The sequence below is a fragment of the Oryctolagus cuniculus genome, chromosome 10 (genome assembly GCF_051225735.1).
Source record: "Oryctolagus cuniculus isolate XC-2025 breed Fujian yellow rabbit chromosome 10, ASM5122573v1, whole genome shotgun sequence".
NCBI lineage: Eukaryota > Metazoa > Chordata > Mammalia > Lagomorpha > Leporidae > Oryctolagus > Oryctolagus cuniculus.
This window is the reverse complement of record NC_142876.1, coordinates 124,427,475-124,450,901: the sequence shown is the minus strand read 5'-3', so window position 1 is coordinate 124,450,901 and position 23,427 is coordinate 124,427,475. Positions and strand designations below refer to the sequence as shown.

General features: G+C 58.0%; 1 protein-coding gene across 37 annotated transcripts in view; it reads left to right on the top strand.

The window, feature by feature from the left end:
* The window catches only part of CNTN4 (contactin 4), a 730,703-nt gene that overhangs the window by 669,952 nt on the left and 37,324 nt on the right, over positions 1-23,427 (top strand). For all 37 annotated transcript variants that reach the window (XM_089305698.1, XM_089305711.1, XM_051831894.3 and 34 more), the window contains one exon: positions 3,363-3,490. In XM_089305698.1, coding sequence (XP_089161824.1) covers positions 3,363-3,490 — 128 coding nt within the window. The remainder of the gene's footprint in view (positions 1-3,362; positions 3,491-23,427) is intronic.

Below are 23,427 nucleotides of genomic sequence, written 5' to 3'. Positions count from 1 at the left end.
AGGTCAGGCTGCCTGGCGGCCCGTGTGCGGCGAGAGCGTGATGATGTGTCGTGCGACCCCAGATGGCGGAGCCCCTCCGCAGCTGCCTCGGCCACCGCCGGCCTCCGTGAGGGCCTGGAGCGGTGGCTCCCACACAGCCCTGGCAGACGCTTGCTGCGCGTGCTGGGCGGGGTCTCTTCCCCAGCCCCGTGAGAGGCCGTCAGCTCGACTCTTGCCCTTTCTGAAATGAGCGAACGCAAGATACCGGAGGACGTCCGTGCCAGTCATGGGCCCCGAGTGGAGCCCAGGCGGTTTAGTTCCAGGGTTCTGACCTCCCTGCCCTGCACGGCGTGGGGAAGGAGAGGCTGAGCTCCCGGCAGACGGGTCCTACCTCCACCTGGTCCCGGCTGGAGAGCAGCAACGTGGGAAGCTTCCTTCCACACATGATCCCCCTCACTCGCCTCCTCCGGCCTGGAATTTCAGCCGCTGGGACCTTAGCCCTGTGTCCCTGCTCATCGATAACTCCGCTGTTGGGGATTCCAGTGTTAGCCTGGAGGCAGGCCTGACGTCTCGACGCTGGAGAGGATGGTGGCAGTGAAGCTGCTCTGTCCCTTGCGCCCATGGGAGATGGCGGAGGGCAGCTTTGTGGACAAGACCCCAAGGCAGCCATAAGTAGGACAATAGAGAGCCCGCCACGTCCCACGCTGCGGCAGCATGGTGTGGGGTGCGGTGAGACCCCAGGAGGAGGGAGGGGGCAGGCATGGAAACGACGGGGGGCAGAGATCTGTGGAGCACTCTGCAGCTAACAGACACTGCCGTGTGCCATCTCATGGTAGAAGACGTTCATGGCAGGATCTGTGAGGTTTCCAAAAGAGCTGACTTTGACCAGTTGTTCTCCACTTGGGTAACGCTGCTACCTCGCCAGAGAGAGCTGACAGTGTCTGGTCATGTCTGATTGCTGTGATTCGGAGCGAGCATGGGGCCCTGGAGTGGAGCAGGTGGGGCTGCGGGAGCTGCTCGGTGCCCTCCCCAGGCCAGGGTCCGGCACAGCAAGGCAGAGCAGCCCTGTCTTTGAGCAGGGGCCGTGTGTTTTTTTAAGATTTTATTATTTATTTGAGAGGTAGAGTTACAGACAGTGAGAGGGAGAGACAGAGAGAAAGGTCTTCTGTCTGTTGTTTCACTCCCCAAATGGCCACAACGGCCAGAGCTGCACCGATCAGAAGCCAGAAGCCAGGAGCTTCTTCCTGGTCTCCCATGTGGGTTCAGGGGCCCAAGGATGTGAGCCATCTTCTGCTGCTTTCCCAGGCCATAGCAGAGAGCTGGACTGGAAGAGGAGCAGCAGGGACTCGAACCAGCACCCATGTGGGATGCCGGCACTGCAGGTGGAGGATTAACCCACTGCGCCACTGCTCCAGCCCTGGGCAGGGGCCATCTTAACAGGTCACAGAACTCCAGACAGCACCAGATCCCGAGCTGTCCGAGGACAGATCCTCAACACGTTTATTCATACTCATTTCACGGTTTAATATAGGCAAGTGTTTTGAGTAATTTTTGGAATCCCAGTAATAGGACTTTAAAAGGAACAGATGGCTAATTGAAGTTAGTGCTTGGAAACCCAGCGTGCCCCTGGGGACGTCTCATATGTTTCCCAGCCCCGAGGCCCACGCTACCCTGCTACCCCGCTACCCCGCGGAAGATGACTCTGTGTTCAAAACACAAATGCCGCCTGACGCACCGGCTCCTCTCATGCCCACGTCTCGGTCTCCAGCAGTCTGTGTTGTGAGGAGGAGGAAGAGGAGGAGGAGGAGGAGGAGGATGACCTGCTGGGGAGCTGCTCCGTGGCTGTGGGGGTCGTGAAGCGTGGCTCGCCGCCCGGCGTTGGTCAGGGCACCTGCTCCGTGCAGCCGCGGGCTCAGCTGGAGGGCAGTGAGCGACTGCTCTGAGTGGGGCTGGCCCACCTTCTGCTCATCTGCGTTTGTTCAACCAAGACAGTGGTTGAGCTGGCACTAAATCACGTGTGAAAGGTTGTAGCTTCAAGGCACGTTACCGTGCAACCTCGGCTCTCACATACAGGCCGACACAGACATGGCATCCCTGCGTCTCATGGTGTAGTTTGAGTTCCCTGTAAACCTTCGCCTTCGCCGAGCTTGGCCGCTGTGTAAGGGCATCGGCCTGCGTGTTGGTGACTGGCGAGCACAGTTCAGCAGTGGGCGTCTCTTACGTCTCCTCTGGTGGTGCTGGCACTTACACCTCCGTTGGGGCCCAAACGCGTCTCTGCCATGCACACCCTTGAAGGCAGACTGGGGGAGTGCGGACACCTGCCTCTCGGCTCCGAGTCACGCAGCAGCAGCCGGGTCAAGCGGGGCTCCCCTGGCACAGCGTCTGCCAGCACTTTGATATCTCCCACCAGCCTCCGCCAGGCTATCCATCTCCTTCACCTTTGTTTCTCCCAGCTCCTAGCAGGCTCTCCGCCAGGCCTCCCGTCCTGGTGCTGTGTCAGCAGCAAGACCCTCGGAGTCTCAGCAGGGACCCAAGCGAGGCCATCCAAGCTGTCGAATGTTTTAGTTTTTTAAGTTCAAGTTTTGCATCTGATTTAGTCAGGAATAAGTATGTTCAATGGTTTCTTGTTTAATTTAAGCATCTTCTCTAGAAAAAGAAAACCCTTCCAATGAACAGCCACGCAGGGGTCAGTCCAGGGGTGCCTCTCCCTCTGCTTGCCAGCAGCCGTAGGAGCGGTGGAGGCGAGCGCTGGGCGCAGCGGTGAGACCTCAGGGTGCCTGCGTCAGGTCCCAGCTCTGCTCTCCGTCCAGCTTCCTGCCGGCGTGCACCTGGGAGGCGGCAGGTGATGGCTCACGTAGCTGGGTCCTTGCCACCCACGTAGGAGACCCACAGTGGGTTCCAGGTTCCTGACTTTGGCCTGGCCCAGCCCTGGCCATCGTAGGCATATGGGGAATTGAATCAGCAAATGGAAGATTGCGTGTGTGTGTGTGTGTGTGTGTGTCTGCCTTTCAAATAAAATGAAACTAAATAAATTTTGAAGCTTTAACAAAACAATTTTGGAAAAGAGATACTAGCAGTGACCTACAGGAGCCATCCTTGCTGTCACGTGGTAAGAGCCACCCTAGAGTGGTGACAAGCCGTCTGATACCTGTAAACAGTCGCTTTAACTGAACGTTGAGACCCGTTCCGCAATAAAGGCTTCCAAACACTGAACGAGCCTCGAGCCCTGGTTCTGTGTGTGTGTATTTGTGCACACACATCCTGTGCAGGCGGCCCTCACAGGCCGTGGTCAGCTTACAGCTGAACGGTGACGGAACAGGCGGGATAATTCCCGGTGCCTCCTGAGACAAACGTCACCACCTTGGGTTCATTTGCTGTTTCAGAATCACCATCTCTGAAGACGGGGACCTCAGAATCGTCAACGTGACGAAGGCCGACACCGGAAGCTACACCTGCATAGCCACCAACCATTTCGGAACGGCCAGCAGTACTGGCAACTTGGTCGTCAAAGGTAGGGACCTTCCCCGGAGGGGTGGAAACCCGTGCGTTCCTGCGCTCGTGCACCGTGGCAGGCGCACTGTGAGTAGTGAGCCTTCGAGAGCTGTTGGTAAGGAGTGGGGCTGGAAGGTTGCCTGGGCTCACAGCCTGGTCCCGTGCGGTTATCACGTCACAGCCGTTGCACCAACTCTGCCATCCGTGGTCATCGCCAGTGTTACCTTCACCCCTTCAGAGGCATTGATTTGAGATCCGTGTCCAGGGACCCTGTGCAAACACATGAAAAGCCCACAACTCAAGTTGTGCCATTTTTAGCCAGCATTGCTCAAACGAGGACATTGGTGAGTTTTCTGAGAGCCAGGCAGGCCGGTCAGAGACGTGGGTGTGGCTCCTCATCCCGGTGCCGGCGTCTCCTCGCCTCTGCCCTTGCTGATGCCCCGGCGACCCTGACAGGGTGAAGGAAATAGAATTCTCTGTGTCCCTCACCCGGGCGCCTCATAGTATGTGCTCCAGGCTGAAGGTGGGGGCTGCACTTGCTGAGCGTGGACAGCACAGGATGCCATCTGACTGGGATTGCCTGTGCGTCTCTGCTGCTTCACACTTTGCCCAGTCCCGAGGCTTTTGGGTGGAAGAGACCTCGGGGTGGGTTAGCTGAGGACAAGCAGAGCAGCCTGGGGGCCTCCTGGAGTCGGCGAAGATCCTGACCCCTGGTTTCCCTGTTCCCCACGCTGAGCCAGGAGACCTGTCTCCCGTTCCATTCCTGCCTGAGAGAGGCAGGCGGTCTCTGTAGCCCACGGGTTCCAGGGGAGCTGGAACCACCTGTGTCTACGCTTCAGGGTCCCTGGGAGCCAGGGTCCCCACTGCCCGAGGCAGCCTTATCTATGCAGAGTTGGGCGGCACACTCCCCACCCCCTCTGAGCACCAGCGGGTGCCGGGCTGGCTGAGTGTTCCCCCTGGTTCCAGGCAGAGGGAAAAGCTTGGTAATGTTTTCGGGGCACAGTTCCTGATAACGTACTAGGGACACGGAGGGGTCCTGTGGCGGCAGAGCTGGCCCTGTCGGGTTAGCAGAGAGTGACGGAGACATAAGAGCAGACCAGGGAGGTGCCTTCCTTTGTGACTGAGGGGCAGGCGTCAGGGCCGGGGAGATCGGCTTCGAGTCTGGTTTCTCCTCTCGGACAAGATGCCGACTCGGCTGGCGGGGGCTGACAGTGGTGCCGGCCTTGCTTGCTCTGAAGGGCGGGGTCATCCCTGCGCAGTCACGGCCACGGAGGGAGCTGCTAACTTCGGTGCCGTGGTTGTGTGTTCAGGAAGTGGCAGGCTATGATGTAAGTCGGATGGAGGTGAGCATGTGTGGGGTCTGCACCCCTGTCGAGCGCATAGCACAGAGAAGTGAGTGGCTCTGATAGCGCCACGTGGGAGCCGCAGGGGTGCCCTTGCAGTGGCGCTGGTGGGGTCTCTCCAAGGTCGGGCCAGGCTGCAGCCTGCGTCTGCTGAGGGTCCTGATTGGGGGGGGGGGGGCATCCACTGTGGCCACCAGAGCTCGTGCTGCACGGACCACCCGCCCCAGGATGGAATCCCTCTGGCCAGGGCGCCGGCACCGCGGCCTGCCTGACACTTTCCGGTGTTATTGGGGCTAACATGTGGCACGGTCACCTCATTTCCTATGTGAACATACATATTGCTGAGGGAAACTGCTACCTGTTTGATCAGCCTAACTAGCTGTTTTCCTGCCTTCTGGGAAAATGTGGACAGTGATTTCCCATGTACAGTAAAAGAAGAGTTTCAGGCAGTTTGCAGTTGAACCATGGTTTTTGTTTTGTTTGTTTTTTTTAAGTAATCATGAATATAGACCATTCCCAAGGTTTTTGTACCAAAATAAAGTATCCTTTAATTCCATTTTCCCACAGACTGCTTGGAGCACCCTCGTATTTGTTTCTTTCCATATGTGTTAGGAAAAGACTGATTTCACTGCTAATGGCAATGAGTTAAAAAGGAAGAACCCCTAACGCCGTGTTTCAGTGAAGCGAGTGCACCCTCGCACCAGGGCTGTGGAGAACAGGCGGTGCCGTGCATGGATGTCTGAAGCTGGGCAGTGTGACCTCCGGCCGCTCCAGGGCTCAGGGACTCTGACACTGTGAGGGGTCCTGCCGGGGCCGCTCTCTCACTTTACCGGGGCTCGTGGGACACTGTGGAGATGCAGCTCCCTCGTAGACGCAGGGAGGGCAGGCCTGGCAGAGGCAGGAGGGCGCGGTGCAGGCCTGAGCTGGCAGGTCGCGCGCTCATGGCAGGAGAGGTGCCCGAACTCGACGGCCAGGCGCCGACGCCTGCTCCAGAGCTGGGTTCCTGGGGTGCCTGGGGCGCCCAGTTCTCTCCTTATGCCTCCAGGTGAGGTAAGGAAGGAGGCAGGAGCTCTGTCTGGTAGCTTGTTCACAGAAATCAGCAATCCCATGGCCCTGGGGTCAGGTCAAGAACGAGTCCTGAGATCCTTTGTCTCCTGGTGGCCGGCTCTGCGTGTGCTCACAGGAGTGGGGCACACACGTGTGCATGTGTGGAGGGGGCAGCCACGCTGCCGGGCCCCTGAGAAGCTGTGTAAGGCACGGTAAAGGCAGAGGTAGCCTCTGTGCCCGCCTCACAAGCCGTGCGTGCCGCAGGAGCTGTGCCCGCGGCTCAGAGGGCGGCAGCCCTGTGCCTGCCTGCGGACGCGCCGGGCCCCTCCCCCCAGTGCCCCTGGCTGCTGAGCTTCAAGTCCGGTGTACCCGAGGAGGTGCGCTCGAACTTTGCCGTGCCAGTGCCTATCTGACCGCTCATGCCTGGGATTAGAGCACTGTGCAGGGCACACGTCACACCCGTGTACGGTAACTCTACGACAAACTGTGCGTTTGAAATCCACTTCTCTGGGGGCCAGCGTTGTGGCACAGGCGGGCCGAGCCGCCTCCTGTAAGGCCAGTGTCTCATATGAGGGTGGACCTGAGCCCCCACTGCTCCACTCCTGGTCCAGGTCCCTGCTAACGGCCTGGGAAGGCAACAGAAGGTGACCCAAGTGCTTGGGTGCCCACACCCACATGAGGGACCCGGATGGAGTTCCAGGCTCCTGGCTTGGCGTGGCCAAGCCCTGGCCATTGCAGACATTTGGAGAGTAAACCAGCAGATGGAAGATCTCTCTATCCCTCTCTCTCTCTGAAACTCTTCCTTTCAAATTAATAAATAAATCTTTTTTTAAGAAATCGAGTTCTCTCCCACTCCACCCTGCCCCCTATGTTTTAGAGAGAGGCTAAAATGATGTCAGCCAAGGAGGGTGGGAGCGTGGGGTGCGAGGGGCACAAATCCACGGCAACACACAAGAGGTCAAAAACAGCTCTCTCTCAAGCGACCCTGCAGCGGATAAGCATTCACATCACGCGTGAGCAGGCTTCCACGCTGCAGGGTCTGACAGGTGCCCAGGGCCTCCTGCTTTCCGTGCCGTCATCCGAATTTCTAAATCTTCCTGAGTTTGTTTTTCAGGCGAGTTTTTGCATACGTGGGTTGTAGTTTGCTGATTAATGTTAATCAGGAGCACCTCTCAGGGCAGACCCCCAAATGCTGCGGAAAGCGCAAGGTTTCACCGTACGCAGAGGTGGCCCTTGCTCCAATCGCAGACGTCGAGAGCTGGGTGGTGAGCGGGCCACGCCCTCGCGCGGTGCCACGCCGTGTTTCTGCCTCTGTGACGGAGCAAGGGGCGCTGTTTCCCTGGCGTGGCTTTAGATGTGTGCAAGCAGCCATCCCAGGGAGAGCGCGCGTGCTGATGCGGTTCAGCTGATGGCAACGCCGGTTCCCGTTGGTCACGGTGACGGGCAGGGTTACGGGCTGTGGATGCCACCCGCAGATTACCTGGCTGAGCTGCCTCCCCAGTGGCAACCCTCCGGAAACTGCCACACCAGAGAGCTGTGCCAGAGGGGCTCAGAGTGCTCGCAGGCACGCGGTCTCCGGGCCGCACCCAGCGCAGTGGATCTGCGCCTCTAAGGAGGAGGCCTGGAGAACGCAGCGAATGCGCCGTCCGTCTTCGCACACAGCACGGGGTGAGAACGTTGCATTTCCAGAGCTTGCAAACGGAGGCCTGGGGCCAGACCCAGCGTACTGTCCCCACGTTTGGAGCTTCTCATGGCTTCCCGTGTTTAGTTGGTTGGGGGAGAACAGCAGAAGACCAGTATTTTAAACATGCAAAAATGTTACAAAATTCCTATTCCAGTGTCCGAAAGGAAGCGTCCTTAGGCTACAGCCCTGCCGTTGCAAACGTTCGCATTAACCGTGCTTGCTTCCACAGCAAGGGCAAACGTGAGGAGCTGGGACAGAGACCGCGTGGTCCAAGTGTGTACAGCCTCACCTGGCTGTTGGCCCACAGAGCCTCAGCTCAGGGCCATCCCTCTGGGACATCTCGTCCTCTCCCACGGACAGGCCTGCTCAGTTGCACCCCAGGTGTCGGCAGCCAGGCTGCACCGCACGGTGACCCTTCCAGCTGGGAGTGTTCCCGTCTCCTTGCTTCTCTGCATCAGCAGGACTCGGTGGGCAGAGCCTGCCCCAGGACCTGAGCCTCACCCCAGCATCAGAAGGGCTGATCTCAGAACTTGGGTGTAGGTGAGGGATCCAGAGGGGAGGCCGTGGTGCCCGAGGGAAAGGAAGAAATCACCCAGCAGACACTGGGGCAGCGCCTCCAGCGTTCCCAGGCGCCTCAGGTCCCCGGAGCCAGAGCAGGGGTGGAAGATGCCGGTGTACACACCCTGTGGGTTCTTCCCAGACTCTCCCCTCTGCCGGAACCGCCCACGTTGCCGCCTGAGTCGCTGACGGCTCCTCCGTGCCCACAACCTTCTCAGGCTGCGCTGATGTGTTTTCTGTTGAAATTCTCCTGTAAAAAATCATACCCTAATTTCCTAAGGATTTTTTTAAAGTTCTTTAAAATTGTAATTCCATGCATACAATTAATTTTAGCATAAGAAGAAATTAATTTGTGCTTTCACCAGCCTTGCTGGAGGAAGGTCTCCCGCAGGATCTAACAGACGCACGGGCGCTGCTGGGGGGGGGGGGGGGGAGTCGGTTTCATGTTCTTGTTCTCCACCTGCACCTGTGGTTCCCCAAACCCGGCTGATTGCTTCCTTGCAGGAGCCATGCCCGGTCTCCTTCCACAGAGAGCTGATTTTTGTTTAGGTGGAAAAATCCCCTCTGGGCAGCAGGCACAAAGCGGGCCTCCAGCCTGCTCCCAAGCCCCGCACGGGTTCCTGTCCTTCACAAAGGGCGACACTGAGAGAGAGCCATCACCCTCCCACAGCAGCGCGATGGGCACGGCAGCGTGGGGCTTTTCAGTCGGAGCCCTTTTTTGAAAATGAGTTGGCGGCCGGCGCCACGGCTCACTAGGCTAATCCTCCGCCTCGCAGCGCCGGCACACCGGGTTCTAGTCCCGGTCGGGGCGCCGGATTCTGTCCCGGTTGCCCCTCTTCCAGGCCAGCTCTCTGCTGTGGCCAGGGAGTGCAGTGGAGGATGGCCCAAGTGCTTGGGCCCTGCACCCCATGGGAGACCAGGAGAAGCACCTGGCTCCTGCCATCGGATCAGTGTGGTGCGCAGGCCGCAGTGCGCCGGCCGCGGCGGCCATTGGAGGGTGAACCAATGGCAAAGGAAGACCTTTCTCTCTGTCTCTCTCTCTCACTGTCCACTCTGCCTGTAAAAAAAAAAAAAAAAAGAAAGAAAGAAAGAAAATGAGTTGGCAGCAGCCGTATCATCAATGTAAAATTATTCAAGACTTCACCCAGATTTGACTGAAATCAGTCCCCAGCAGTGGCATCTGGCTGTTAACACACAGCAAGAGCTTTCGGCGCCAGGCCCTTAGAACGGAACACATTTGACCTCATTAGGTGTCTTCCACTGGAGCCAATTATTTCTGTGTGATCATTAGGGGCCTTTCTAATAGGATTACACACACATTCGAACCCAGGGCATCTGGAGTTTGCTGCTGGCAGTGCTAAGTGCTGATTATCTTAGTTCCCTGGGTGCAAGGCCCGTGGCCAGAGTGTTCCTACACTGGGCCCTGGATTGGGATCTGCACGTGGGAGTCGGCCACAGCGGAGTCAGGAGAACCCTGGAAGGGTCAGTGACCGTGCCCGGGGCTGTCCTCCATGCACAGGGCAGGACATAACCCAGAACGCTGATAAAAGGGCACCGTTCTCCCTCCGACGTTCTCCGGGCACTGAGCAGGGCCACTTGGCCGTGGCCAGGAGTGCGGCTTCTGCACTGGCCGTCCTGGGCAGAAGGGCTCCCCCTGTACCCAGATCCCTCTGTGCGAGAGCGCCCCCGTCCCGTGATGCCGAGGTGGAGGGGCACTGAGAGTGTCGGCAGCCACACCTGTCCTGCCGTCCCTGTCCTCGCTCCAGAGGGAGGTCACGGTGCCTCAGCTGCGTGTCCCCTCTGTGCCATCGCAGCCATCGCAGCCCAGCCCCTCTGTGCAGGCAGGCTGCGTGTCCCCTCTGTGCCATGGTAGCCCAGCCCCTCTGTGCCAACAGGCTGTGTGTCTCTGCTTTTAATGTGCAAGTCACACTGTGGGCCAACAGGGAACCCCGGCCTCATGGCTGCAGCCAGGAAACGCTGTCGGAGCACCAGCCTGGCCTCAGTACTCCGCTTAGCAGGCGGGCAGATGAAAGCCCCGGCGATGCCTTGTGTGTGAGTGCCTGGGGAAGCGGGGCTCACGCTCTGCCTAGGGGTCAGGTTGGGTCCGACACTGGCGAGCAAGAGGCTGGACAGTGCAGTCGCCCAGCCCAGCAGGTCCACGTCAGGGCACTCTCCCTGGGGAAGTCACGCGTGCTCCCAGGAGGACCCGCAAACACGTGTATTGTGTTGTTGCTGGTAATCGAAGAAAAACAAAACACAAGCAACATAGAGAACAACACGTGTGGTTATTTAATGTTTGCAGCATCATGAAATCTACAATTAATGATGCGAGATCCAGCCAGAGGAGAAGATACAGAGACTGCTGCTGCCGTGTGGGGCGGGGGTCTGGAGCGAGACTGTGGAAGGACTTGAGCCAGATCCGTCAGGCTGCGTGGAGGTGCGCGAGGGTACCAGAAATTTGGGAAATGCGAAACCCAAGAGCAGGCTGATTTGGGAGCCAGAATTTTTGAAAACCATTTGCATATTTTTTCATGATATGCAGCCTCCGTGAACTTTTCGAAGACCCCGTATATGACTGCGTGTTGAAGTGGGAAACATGAGCATTGGTAAGCTTTGGTCATAGTCTTCTATGTATAATAGCAGCTCAAATTAAAAAAAAAATCTCAAGCTAGAATTCTGCATGGTCAGGCAGAGCCGGCGAATCCTGCAGGCCTGACTCCGTTTGCCTTTGCAGGACATCAGAGAAGAGAAGCGGTAGCCTTCCCAGGAGTGGGGCAGTGAGTGAGCCCCTTGATGCAGATGTGGGCTTAGCAGAAGCCGTCTGCGAGGGCTGGGCCCGTTCGGTCCAGACACTCCCTCAGGAAGGGAGTCCACTGCAGAGGGAGACGATGGGTTTCCTTTCCCTCATGACTCATTACCAATCAGAATAAACAGAACCAGCATAAAAAGCAAACAGAATATGACCGTGCCGTGTTTAAACTGGACTCACCTAATTAATCTGTCTTCAGCAATCCGACAAGCCTCGCCTCGGCCCGGTTCCGTCTGATGAAGCGCGGGCAGTGAGCAGTGTATTGAAGACATCCATCTGGGCTCGCCTGGGCCGGTCCTCACGGCTGCCGTGGGCCACGCTCATTGCTGTGTTTCAGCTGTTTCCAGTCGCTCTGACATCACTGTTGGGTGATGAGTCCCTCTCTCAGGAGGAAGCTGGTATTAAAAAGCATCCATCTGTGGCCTCCCTCTGCTCTGACTTCTGAACACATCCCGGGCGGATGGAAGTCACACTCCTGAAACACATGAGCAGCAGCCCACCCCTCTCCCGGGCGTGCCCCTCGGTCACGTCCGCTGTCTCGCATCTGGCGCCTTGCTGTGAGTGACAGAGGTGGTTCACGGCGCGATTCTCGCTGCAGTTAGTGTCAGAAGCCCACTGCAGTTGGCTTTCTCACGATGGCCTGCCTTCCTTTCTTATCGTCTCCAAAGCTGAAAGGGATTCTAAATGGACAATTCTCTAACAAATAAGTAGGAAAGGCAAACTGGGCGCTTCCGTCTCCTGTTTCTAAATATCAGACTTGCAGGCACGGAGGCCTGGCCACGTGGCCTGTTCTCCCTGCACTGTGTGTGCGTGTGTGGTCATCCTGCCTTGTGTTTCAGAGGTGGTCCCATGGGGAAGCCCACCCTTGGGACGAGAAGGGAGCCATGGCAGAGGCCCCCTTTTCTGGGTGCTTCTTTTCCGTACCTCACCGTGGTTGGGTTCTGTGTGTGCCAGGCAGGCACCTCTCAGAGAACCTCCCCAACGCCGCAGGCCTCTGGGTTGTGCAGAGCGCAGCCAGGATGAAAGCAAGCTGCTTGGCTGCTCCGCCCTCCCTCTCCGATTTCCTTGTGGGAGAATCGCTCCTGAAGCCATTGTCCCGCTCAGACGGGAGATGTTAGCAGAATGTCGAGAGCCACGGTGGCTTTTTACATGGCCTTCTAGCAGGTCTGTAATCAGTGTGCAAAAGTGCAGGATGGGGTATAAAGTGGCGATTTGCAACATCTGTTTGAAGCCACATACAGAGGAAAGCTGCCCCCTGTCGGCCGAGCTCCCTCCCCGTTCTGTAAGTGAAGCAAGGATTCTGCACCCAGGGCCGTGGTCGGAAGAACCTTCCCTCCATGCGCACAAGCCTGGCTCACATCCCTGACGGTACGCCTGCCTCTGCCTCCCTGGCATTGTCGCGGTGCCACGAGTCCAACACCTGACCCTGGCACTGTTAACCCCGACTCTCACTGACCGGAGCGCAAAGGACATTAGATTATAAGGACCAGGGTCACTGACGGGAGAGACGGAGGACGTTGGATTCTAAGGACCAGGGTCACTGACGGGAGAGACGGAGGATGTTGGATTATAAGGACCAGGGTCACTGACGGGAGAGACGGAGGACGTTGGATTATAAGGACCAGGGTCACTGACGGGAGAGACGGAGGACGTTGGATTATAAGGACCAGGGTCACTGACGGGAGAGACGGAGGACGTTGGATTATAAGGACCAGGGTCACTGACGGGAGAGACGGAGGACGTTGGATTATTAGGACCAGGGTCACTGACGGGAGAGACGGAGGACGTTGGATTATAAGGACCAGGGTCACTGACGGGAGAGACGGAGGACGTTGGATTATTAGGACCAGGGTCACTGACGGGAGAGACGGAGGACGTTGGATTATAAGGACCAGGGTCACTGACGGGAGAGACGGAGGAGGTTGGATTATAAGGACCAGGGTCACTGACGGGAGAGACGGAGGACGTTGGATTATTAGGACCAGGGTCACTGACGGGAGAGACGGAGGATGTTGGATTATAAGGACCAGGGTCACTGACGGGAGAGACGGAGAACGTTGGATTATTAGGACCAGGGTCACTGACGGGAGAGACGGAGGACGTTGAATTATAAGGACCAGGGTCACTGACGGGAGACACGGAGGACGTTGGATTATAAGGACCAGGGTCACTGGACAGGACACACAGCCCAAGTATGAGAAAGCAGCTAAAGCAAGCCAAGGCTCAGTCCCCTCCCTCCCAGTGGACCAATGTCAGCCCCCAGAATCACTTAGGGGATGTTAAATCAGTGCGCGTTCCTGGGCACCGTCTCGGAGCTGTAGAAGCAGAGTGCTCAGAGATTTTCATCTCTCAAGGATCCCGAGAAATGGCTATGCCCAAGTCCATCCACGTGTCCAGGCGCTCAGCGTCCGGGAGTGGAGACTGACGGGAAGAACTGGAGGAGGGGCTGAGCAGGCCTTGAGGGTGAGAGGTCACCAGGTCAAAGAGCGTGGAGGTCGCCCAGGCAGCACGCTCTTCCCAGTAGCAGGCCCTGAGGCTCCCAGCTCCCAGGGGGACCCCCAGGAGACGCCATGGAGGGCACAGCCGTTCTGGGGGTCCCATTGCAGGGCCACATTCGTGTTTCCTTTTTAGTGCAAATGAAGCGAATTTCATGAGCTGTGGTCAAAGGATCTTCACGGGGACCTCGGGAAATGTTGCATCTTCTAACAGAATTGAGAATTTGATCACGACCCATGGAAGATTTTTTAAATTATATTTTAATTATGGGACAACCCATGTGTTCATGAAAAGGCTAGGAAACCACATTCCCTGGTGAACATTGTGTGTTTTCTTCTAGGATCATTATCTAGGCAAAGTCAGATCTGTATCTGTATATAAAACTGTATCTGTAAGTAAATATGATTGTAACAAAAGAATCCTGGGTACCCTATTTTGAAACTCTTTTTTCATTTATGTCTTTCCACCAGCATAGATTTGTGAAGGAGAAATGAGGACTAGCTGTGTTTAATAGTAAGCTTGTTCCTCTCTCCTATTTGAGTAACATCAAAAAGATTTTTTTTAAAAGAGCACATGCAAAACAAAGCCCTCCTCTGACAGTTCTGTGGCAACAGAGGAAGGAGGCCATTGGCGGGCGGCGGCAGGGTCCCCGAGCCTCACCCCAGAGCCTGGCCTGGGCTCCCCTTCCGCTGTGCTGCTCTGGTAACACCACAGGCGGGAGACACCTGTGCTCTGGCCTCCGAGGCTGGGAAGTCGGGGGTGAGGGCGCAGGCGGGGTGCAGGCCAGAGCCCCCTCTCTTATCTTGCTGCTCCCTGTGGAGGGGTGGAGGGCTGCTGGATCCTCTCACGTCGGAGGGGACAGGGGGCAGAAGGGATGGACTCCGTCTGTCAGCCCCGTTCACGCCCCCTCTGAATCCGGCCGCAGGGAGGGTGACCCTGCTGCCTGAGTTCTGAGGGGACGCGGGCGTGCACAGCACGGCAGGGATTCCTGCCCACGGGGCGGGGAGACCCTGGCCCTCCCTCTCCCCTCCTCCCTCTGCCGTTCCCAGCGAGACTTCTCAGAGGCTCAGGGCGCTGCTCGTAGTGTGCGGGGAGGCTTCTGATCACAGGCATCACCGGGAAGCAGAGTGGTGCAGACCCTGTGTTCGGGATCCCCCAGAGAAGGTGATGGCAGGAACCCAGTGGAGCGAGGTCCCTTCCCGCGGCGACAGACAGGAGACCTGCACTTGGCCCTGAGAGTCGGGACGAGGGATCCACATCCGCCCTCGGGCCGCGCGTGAAGGGTCTTAGCTGACGGCAAGGTTCTTGATGCGTCAGCTGTACTCTGGCCTCCCCCCAAAAGTTTGCAGGTCAAATCTCGAGCCACTCCAGGGTCTCCAGAGCCAGAGGGGCGCGGCAGCTCCCGAGCAGCACTGACGAGGACCAGCCAGGTGGACGAGAGCCAGTGAGGTCGGCTTAGAGGGTGTCCCCGAGGGGAGGAGGGGCACAGGTGGACATCAGGGGAGGAGGGGCACAGGTGGACATCGGGGGAGGAGGGGCACAGGTGGACGTGAGCATGTGGGGTCAGCTGAGAGGGTGCCCGCTTAGGGGAGGAGGGGCACAGGTGGACATCGAGGGAGGAGGGGCACAGGTGGACGTGAGCATGTGGGGTCCACTTAGAGAGTGCCCCTGGGGAGAGGGGGGGCACAGGTGGACGAGAACAAGTGAGGCTGGCTTAGAGGGTGCCCGCTTAGGGGAGGAGGGGCACAGGTGGACGTGAGCATGTGGGGTCAGCTGAGAGGGTGCCCCCAAGGGGAGGAGGGGCACAGGTGGATGTGAGCATGTGGGGTCCACTTAGAGAGTGCCCCTGGGCAGAGGGGGGCACAGGTGGACGTGAGCATGTGGGGTCAGCTGAGAGGGTGCCCCCGATGGGAGCCCACAGGCGGGGAAGCTGGGCTGCTGAGACCTGCAGAGGGCGTGGGGGAGGCAGCCGAGTTCCCAGCAGGACGGAGGGCGATGGGTGGGCACTCCTGGGGCAGGGGCTCTCATCTGTGTTTGAAAAGGGAACCGGTTCCGGTAAGGTCATCGGAAGTAGCGCATGGTTTTTGCTCTTGTCGATGATGCCCTGGGTTTCCTGGTGTTGCCAGTGTTTCCAGACGGGACCCCTACTGTGGGGAAGCCCTGAGCATCCGGGACCACACGGCAGTGTGCGCCTGTGGTGGCCAGTCCGGGACCTTCCCTGCGGCTCATGGTGTCCCTCAGGTCTGCTGGGGACAGCGTTGACCCACACACCCCTCCCAGCTCTGTGTGCTGTCCTCCTACGTGTCTGCCCCGAGCAGCAGCGCCCCAGGTCAGACCCTGCCATGTCGACTGTTTTCTTGCTTGCTGCAGAGTCTTGGGGACCCCCCCCCCCAGCATGGGCGCATCCAGAAGCAGCAGGGCAGGCTGGGTGGGAAGCTTCCTCTGGTCACGTGAGGGAGTCACAGCGCTGGTGTAGATGGCAGCGGGATGTCAGCTTTGTCACTGGCACGGATGGTGAGCGAGAACGCGGCTCGGGTGCACGCGGGAACCGCAGAGCAGGCGGACTGGGCCTCTGTACGGGCTCTGGCCTCCCTCACTACAAACTGGCGGGATGGAGGCTCAGCTGGGCACCCGAGCTTCCCTCCCCTCCCAGGACGAAGAGGGCGTCAGAGCAGGAAGTCCTGGCTGCTTTTCATTCTTGCTGCTGGGCGAGGAGTGGGTGAGGTGAGTAGGGAGACGGGGCTGCTGGGAACCCTTGGGCACATCTGAACGTCAGCTCCAGACCAGGGCCGGGAGCTGGGGCTCTCGCATCTGATTGCACTTGAACCCCCCTCGCGTCCTCTGGCCTTCAGAGTGTTTAAAGCGCTTGAGCTGGACTAGCCGGGGCCAGGGCGCGTGCGTCCTCTCGGCTGGCCCTGGCTTTCTTGCCCTTTCCGTCTCCTTCTCTAAGTCACGCCTCTCTGGTCCTGCAGGGCCCTCCATGAACCTTTGACACACACATCATGTGGCTCTCGTTGCCGCGTGGAGAAGGCCGCCTTTGATTATTTCCAATTACTAAATTATTAACGAGATTTAAATTGACTGTGATGAGGATGTGAGAAGGCGGCTTTGCTTCTTTCTACTTGTAATTCACCCTGAACCAGCAAACGGTTTCCCTGCCTGAACAGGAGGGCATCGGTGGGAGTGGACGTCGGTGGTTAATTGGGATGAGGAACACAAGTCATTATCTCTGAGAAATCTGAAGCGTATTGGGGCAGTCGTCACCTCTCCAGGAAACAAATTAGCCCGATGTTTACAGACACTTCGCTTCCCCCGGCTGCTGGCCTGGGAGCCCTGTGGCGTGCGGGGGAAGTAGGGGACGTGTGGGTTAACGGTGGTCCTGGCGTGTCTGTGAGCCCGCCTGCTCATTTGCATGCATGTTTCTCATGTCCTTGACTGCTGTGTCTGAATGACGGAATCTGTCTGAGCTTCTGCTCCAGAAAATCGGGGTGCCGGCTTCCAGCTGAAACCAGTAGTGTGATTAGGATGAGTGCCGCGTAAAGGACAAGCCGTAAATTATGGGCCGAATAGCTCTTCCTCCTGTCTGGCGTCCCCTGTGGGTGCCCTGACATCTAGAGGAAGCCATGGCTCGGCTTTAGCTCAAAGGGAAAGAGAGAGAATAAAGCAGCAGGCCACACGCTGCGCTGGGAAGGTTGTGGATGGCGTGGAACTTGGGAAGATGTGACCTACTTTCTCCGGAATGTGCGGCCGTGGGGAGCCCTGTGATGCGGGAGCCCTGCAGCTGGGCTCGGCCCCGCTCCGTTCCCGGGCAGCCGAGTGATGCCGCGCACGCGCCGTCTCCCCTACACCTGCTTTGTCTCCTGCAAAATGGAGACCGCTTGTCTCCCAAAGTCCAGTGAGCCGGAGAAGAGGCACTTAGCTGGAGTAAAGCACTCTGGTCTCAGATTCTTGTGTTCCTCAGCCAGCACACATCTCTCCAAGTCTATGCGCCGACTTAGGCTCCCCAAAGAAAATGAGCTGGAAACGTGGACACTGCACCAGTGCAGACTAAGAGCGCTGAAGGGAAGAGAAAGGAATCCAGTCAAACGGTGCTCACGAGGTGCGGCTCTGAACGCGTGTTGCTCTCCCCGGCCTCAGTCCCCCTGCGCCCCGGCAGCAGGGAGTGCTCTGTGGACTGGTGGCCAGTGCCACCGTGTTTGCGTCGCTCTCACGGCCACCGTCCCCCTGCTGCCGGTTACCCAGGAGCAGGACTGCGAAGTGCGTGATTCTGTGTCTGAACGCCGGGCCCTGAAGATGCGCCTGACCCCAGCAGCGAGTCCCTCTCCTCTCAGGAAACGTGGATCACGGCTGCACATCTCCCCAGACTGGTGCTGGCGGCCTCTGTGCACGTCACCAACCCCGCACATCCCCGCCGCTCCCGCGGTCCTTGACAGACCAGGATCCGGCTGTCCTGATTCCACGGCTGAGGCCGGCGGTGTGGGCAGCTGGGGATCGCGATTGATCTCTGATGACTTGTGCTTCATCAGGTAGCAGGTCCGATTCCCCTGTATCTGATTGACCTTCTCGGTGAGGTTGCCCTCCCTTCTGTAATGCCAGAGGATCCGTCTGTGCCCGGGAAGATGGATATCAGCTCATTCTAATCAATAGCCTACAAGAGGTGTCGCCTGGCTGTGGCCGCGGTTATCTATAGCTCCTGACCCAACGGGTACTGCCATTCATCAGATAACCTGATTGCATCTGCAGCGCCCGGGATAGGAGCGCCCGGTGTTTTTAGGCAGTGTGCAGACCGGCTCGCTGGCTTAGTAAAGTGCACACTTTGGTGTTCTGGGTGACACCTATTAAAAAGAGGGGGTGGAAGACCCCTGTCTCTGCCTCTACAACATGTACATTGGCGTGGGAGCCCCAGGGGAGTAGGGCAAACCGTGGATTCCAGTGCGTCAGGGGTGGTGCTGGCTGGCGAGGGTGGCCGAGGACAGCAGGGCCGTGCCGGGACCACGAGGGCGGGCAGCTGCGACCCCAGCCTCTCTCCTGACTTAAGCGTCCCTGCGACGTGGGGCGATCTTGGGCTGCTGCTGGGGTCCCCGACAGACGCTCCCCGGAACGTGTGCCAACCACTGCCACTCTCCTGGCCGCGGGGTGAGCAGGCGTTCCCGCCGATGAGCTAAGGGCTTCAGACACAGGAGGAGTTTGTTCTCAGGACGGACGACCTGACACCACGCTCAGGCGCTTGCCAGGCTGCACAGGGCCCCCTTTGCATCGGCACTTTCGGGACAATGCTAACGGCTCCTGCCAGACCCTGGTCTTCCGACACCGTGAGTGCAGTAGGAAAGTGCCCCTCTCCCCAGACTGAGGGAGCCTGCCAGGCTGCGTTCCACCCGTCACGGAACAGGGAGACAAAGCAGGCAGAATTTGGTGAGAGTGAAAACAGCAAGCCACAGACACAGACGCAGAGAGCAGGAGGAAGCGTACGTGGAGGCTCGCTGACCGTGGCGGCGAGGACTCGGGTGTGGGTGCTGGGGGCTCCTCGGCCCGGCTCTGCGACCTCCCTCCACACCCGCCTCTGCACGTCTTCGCCAAGCTCCATGCAGTGCCTCTGGGAAGTGGGAACGGCGCCCACCCTTCCTCATTGCTGTGCCGCCAGGCGTGGTCAGGCAGCGCTGGCAGCCGCGACCTCTGCCACCTGGGGGTCTTCTCCTTCCTGAGACCCTGTGGTTCCAGGTCTGCACCTGAGAGCACCCCCAGGTCCTGGTTAAAACGCCCCCTCTGCGGCTTGCTGACGCCGCCAGGGCCTGTTTTCTCATCCCTGAGGTGGGGGTGACAGTGTCTCCATGACAGTGCTTTCTCGATGTGGAAATTTCCACACAGCAAGTTTCATGGAATCGAATGGTTTGGAGGCAGGCATTGTGGTGCAGCAAGCTAACCCACCGTCTGTAATGCCGCCATCACATATGGGCGCCAGTTCAAGTCCCAGCTGCTCCCCTTCCCATCCAGCTCCCTGCTGTGGCCTGGGAAATCAGTGGAAGATGGCTCAAGTGCTTGGGGCCTGCCACCCTCATGTGAGGCTGGCAAAAACTCCTGGCTCCTGGCTTCAGACCAGTCCAGCTCTGGCTGTCGCAGCCATTTGGGAAGTGAACCAGCAGGTGGAAGACCTCTCCCTGTCTCTCCCACTCCCTCTCTGTAAACTCTGCCTTTCGAAGAAATACGTAAACCTTTAAAAGAAATAGCATCATTCAGCCAGGCCAGGCGGAGTAAATTAGGAAGTCCAGAAATAGAAGGCAGTAGAAAATGATCTTACACAGCCGGTGAGGTGTGGGCGGGTGAGTGGGAAGGCACCAGAACACGGGTTCACAGAAGCCCTTGAACCACAGCCGCCAGCAACAGTGGATGCAGCCGAAGAGAAGCAGTGGACTCTGATGAGGGTGACTGTTAACCAAAACAGGCCCAGAGACCGGAACTTAATGAACAGATCTGATTACTGGTTTACTCTGTTTATGTCTCTGGGCCTTTTGAGAAAGAACCGTGACATGCAACATTTTTCAAGAGTGTTGTGTCTTAAATGCAGGACAGCACTCGGCCAGGCATTTCTCGGGCCTTTTCTGTCCTGCAGTAAAGTAGGCTTCGCTTTGCCCATCAGCTACTCAACTAATCCATTAGGATAGCCGTGGCAATCAGCGTAGCCGACCATCAGCGAGCTCGTGGAGTTATTCCCCGGTTATTAATCTTCCAGCTCGAGGTCAGCTTGTCCTGTCTTAAGCATTTTTCACAGTGTCTGATGATGTTCAGAGAGTTAACAGAGGCCCCGGGATGTGGACACAGCAAGCGTGATGATCCCTTGACTCCATGCCGGTCCAGGGAGCGTCTTCAAACTCGGTGCGCTGCGCCGCACGGCAGCAGGAAGCACCGGAGCCGTTCCCCTGCGAGCTCCCACGCGGGGGCAGAGGGGCCGTGCACCGTGATCGCTTCCTGATGACACCTTCAGGGCAGCAGATCGCTCGGAGCATCTGTTACCAGTTCCCTGGCTGTCAGTTTCATGTCTCCTTAGCTCCCTTGTCGGCTTGGTAGATTTGTCCTCACCTGGAGGCCCACAGCATTGCTTGGGAGGTTTGTACGGACCCTTTTCCTTAACTAAGCTTTCTCTTCCCTTCCCCAATTTCTGCATGTTTGGGGGAAATTGTGTTCCTTTGAGAGTTCTTATATTTAAAACCTGTGGACCCAGGCACAGATAGGATCTGTCATGATAGTGTAAGTGATGATGGTGACGGTGACAGTGACAATGGTGACGGTGACGATGGTGACGGTGACCGTGATGATGGTGACGGTGACCGTGACAATGGTGATGGTGACGATGGTGACGGTGACAGTGATGATGGTGACGGTGACAGTGACAATGGTGACGGTGACGATGGTGACGGTGACAGTGACGATGGTGGTGATGGTGACAGTGACGATGGTGACGGTGACAGTGATGGTGGTGACGGTGACGGTGGTGATGGTGACAGTGACGATGGTGATGGTGATGATGGTGATAGTAACAGTGACGGTGGTGATGATGGTGACAGTGACGATGGTGGTGATGACAACGACAACTGAACTGTATCAAGTGCTGAAATGTTCATGGCGTTACACGCAGCCATTGGACTGCTGCAGGGAACAAAGTGGCCGACTTCTTTCCCATAGTCCGTCAGCTAGAAGTGGTAGAACTGACATTCACATCCTAACTTTGCTGACTTGAGGGCTCGGTCTGTGGGAGCCGCCCTCTCTCTCTCTCCAGGGTCGGATGGTCATTTCCAGTGTGGACCTCTGGGGTGTGGCCTCCGTCCTGGCACCTGAGAGAGGTTCTTCTCCCTAGGGCTTCTGTCATCGGTACAGCATCAGCTGGGATCCCTGGGAGGGTGCGGCATTCATTGAGCCCAGCGTGAGGGCCACGCTCTGGTCATCAGGGATGTTTGTCGGATGCTTCGCGGGTGACACGCTCTGGTCTCCCAGCTGTGCGTCATCCACCCGCTGAGTCTTCAGAGCCCGAGAGGCACCAGTGGTTGGGGTCCTGAGCAGACCAGGGACTTCTCTGAGGCCGGCACAGACAGTGCTGGGAAAAATTAGAATTCAAGAATCCCGGCTCCGTTGTCCGCAGGTCTAACCTTCAGACCGTCTCTCGTGCAGTTTTCCGTGTACACACCTTGAAATGGATGCTTTCGACCTGGAGGTGTTTAGATCCACACGTTTTTGCTTCCTCTGAGCAGAGGCTTCACCAGCGGAGCTGAGCTGGGGGTGATGGGTGATGGGGGCCCCGGGCAGTGATGTCAGAGGGTGCGGGCGCCCGGGGCGCCTCCCACCTCATCTCCCGGGCTCAGCCGGGCTGCCCTCCCCTGGGGTCCTGACTCCTGCCGGGAGATCTGGATCAGACACCTCACGTCACATTCTGTCAGAGTAAAAAGAATTAGGCAAAGCCCACTTATGCATCCGTCTTGGCGGCCACCCAGGTGCCCACTTCACAACAAAGAGAACGGTGGGCTGCCGACCTCTGGCAGTGGGCCCGGTAGCTTATAGGGCGTTGGGTCAACCGTCCTGTGGCAGATACCTGCTTTCTCCTCCGGTGAGGTCGTGGCCTTGGAGAAGACGTAGTAGACCAGCAGGTGCGCAGTCTGTTCAGCGGTGACTGCCGAGTCCCGTATTATAGACCTGCAAAGGCTGCCTGCAGATGACCCGCAGGTGACCACAGAGGCTCAGGTCAGCGCATCCCTGGACGCCGCTGCGCTGTCTCACCGTGTTGGTGACAGCGGTGAAGGTGCACCCGGGCAGCCTGCTTTACACACACATCAAGCCTTCTGTCGAGAGAAATAGGGCTGACGGCTTTCTCGAGGTCTTAAAAGAAGGTAACCTCTCCCGGCACAGAGGGCAAGGCCGTGTCTGTGGCCGTCGTGGCCACCCCGCAGCTCTGTGTGGGCTCCGCTTCCTCACTCTGAGTCGCGCCCCTCCCCTGTCCTGCGCTTCTTGGCTCTGGCTTTGCCACCTTTCGTGCCAGTTCCCCAGCTCCTCCTGGGCAGTTTTCCGGGGACCTCTCCTGCTCTCAGACCGTGCCTGCACATAGTCCTCTGACGTGAGCAGCCAGGGTGCTGTCGGAGCACAAAGTGTCTTTGCATCCAGCAGCCAGCTTGAAGCACCTGGCAATGGGACGTGAATTCCTGCCCTTGGGTATTCGCACTTGAACCAGGAATGACTTTCACTGCCCAGCCTTGGAACTGTGTCGTACTCCAGTGAGCCCGCTCCTCAGACTGTCTCCTCCTCCTCCTTCCCAGGCAAATCACCGCACAGATCCTAATGGGAACAGTTGCATCGCACGCGGGGTAGCTGGGTGCCTCTTGATGGTTTATGAAATGTGATCAAATCCATTACCCGTTTTGAATTTCCTAGTCATCTCGGGGTGCCAAATCCCATAACCTCCAAACTACAGATAAGAAAGCTGCAGCTCAGACGACGCGTCGGACGGCTTCTTGGTGGAAACGATTTTAGCAAAACCAGTGCCTCTCAGAGAAGGTCTCTCACTCCCTGGGAAGTCGCTTCCAGCTGCTGCTTCTGAGTCCAGCTCTGGGCCTGGCCGATTCCCAGAGGCCTGAGTGTCCGGCTCATTTCCCACAGTGCCCTGGCCAGCACTGGGTCCTGTGTGAGTGGCGGTGCCCTGTGGAGCTGTGCAAAGTGCCAGGTTCCGGTACGGTGGCCACATGTGGGGAAATGCAGCAAATCCCGCTGTTCTGCCTGTGAGTGTTTGTCTGCTTGATCCTGCCGCAGTAGACAGAGCTTCCTGCACTGCAGCCCAGAGAGGCACCCTGGGGACGTGGCGTGAGTGACAAAGATGGCGTGTGCACATTTGTAACACGCCAGGCTCTGCCTCTCTCTCCCCTGCCCATGCGGAGCTGTTAAGGTCTCGGGGGTCATCTAGAAGGCGACACATACCCTGGAAGGTCTGAAAAGATGTACAAGATGTACTGAGAGAGGAGCATGGAAATGCACACACACGTGTG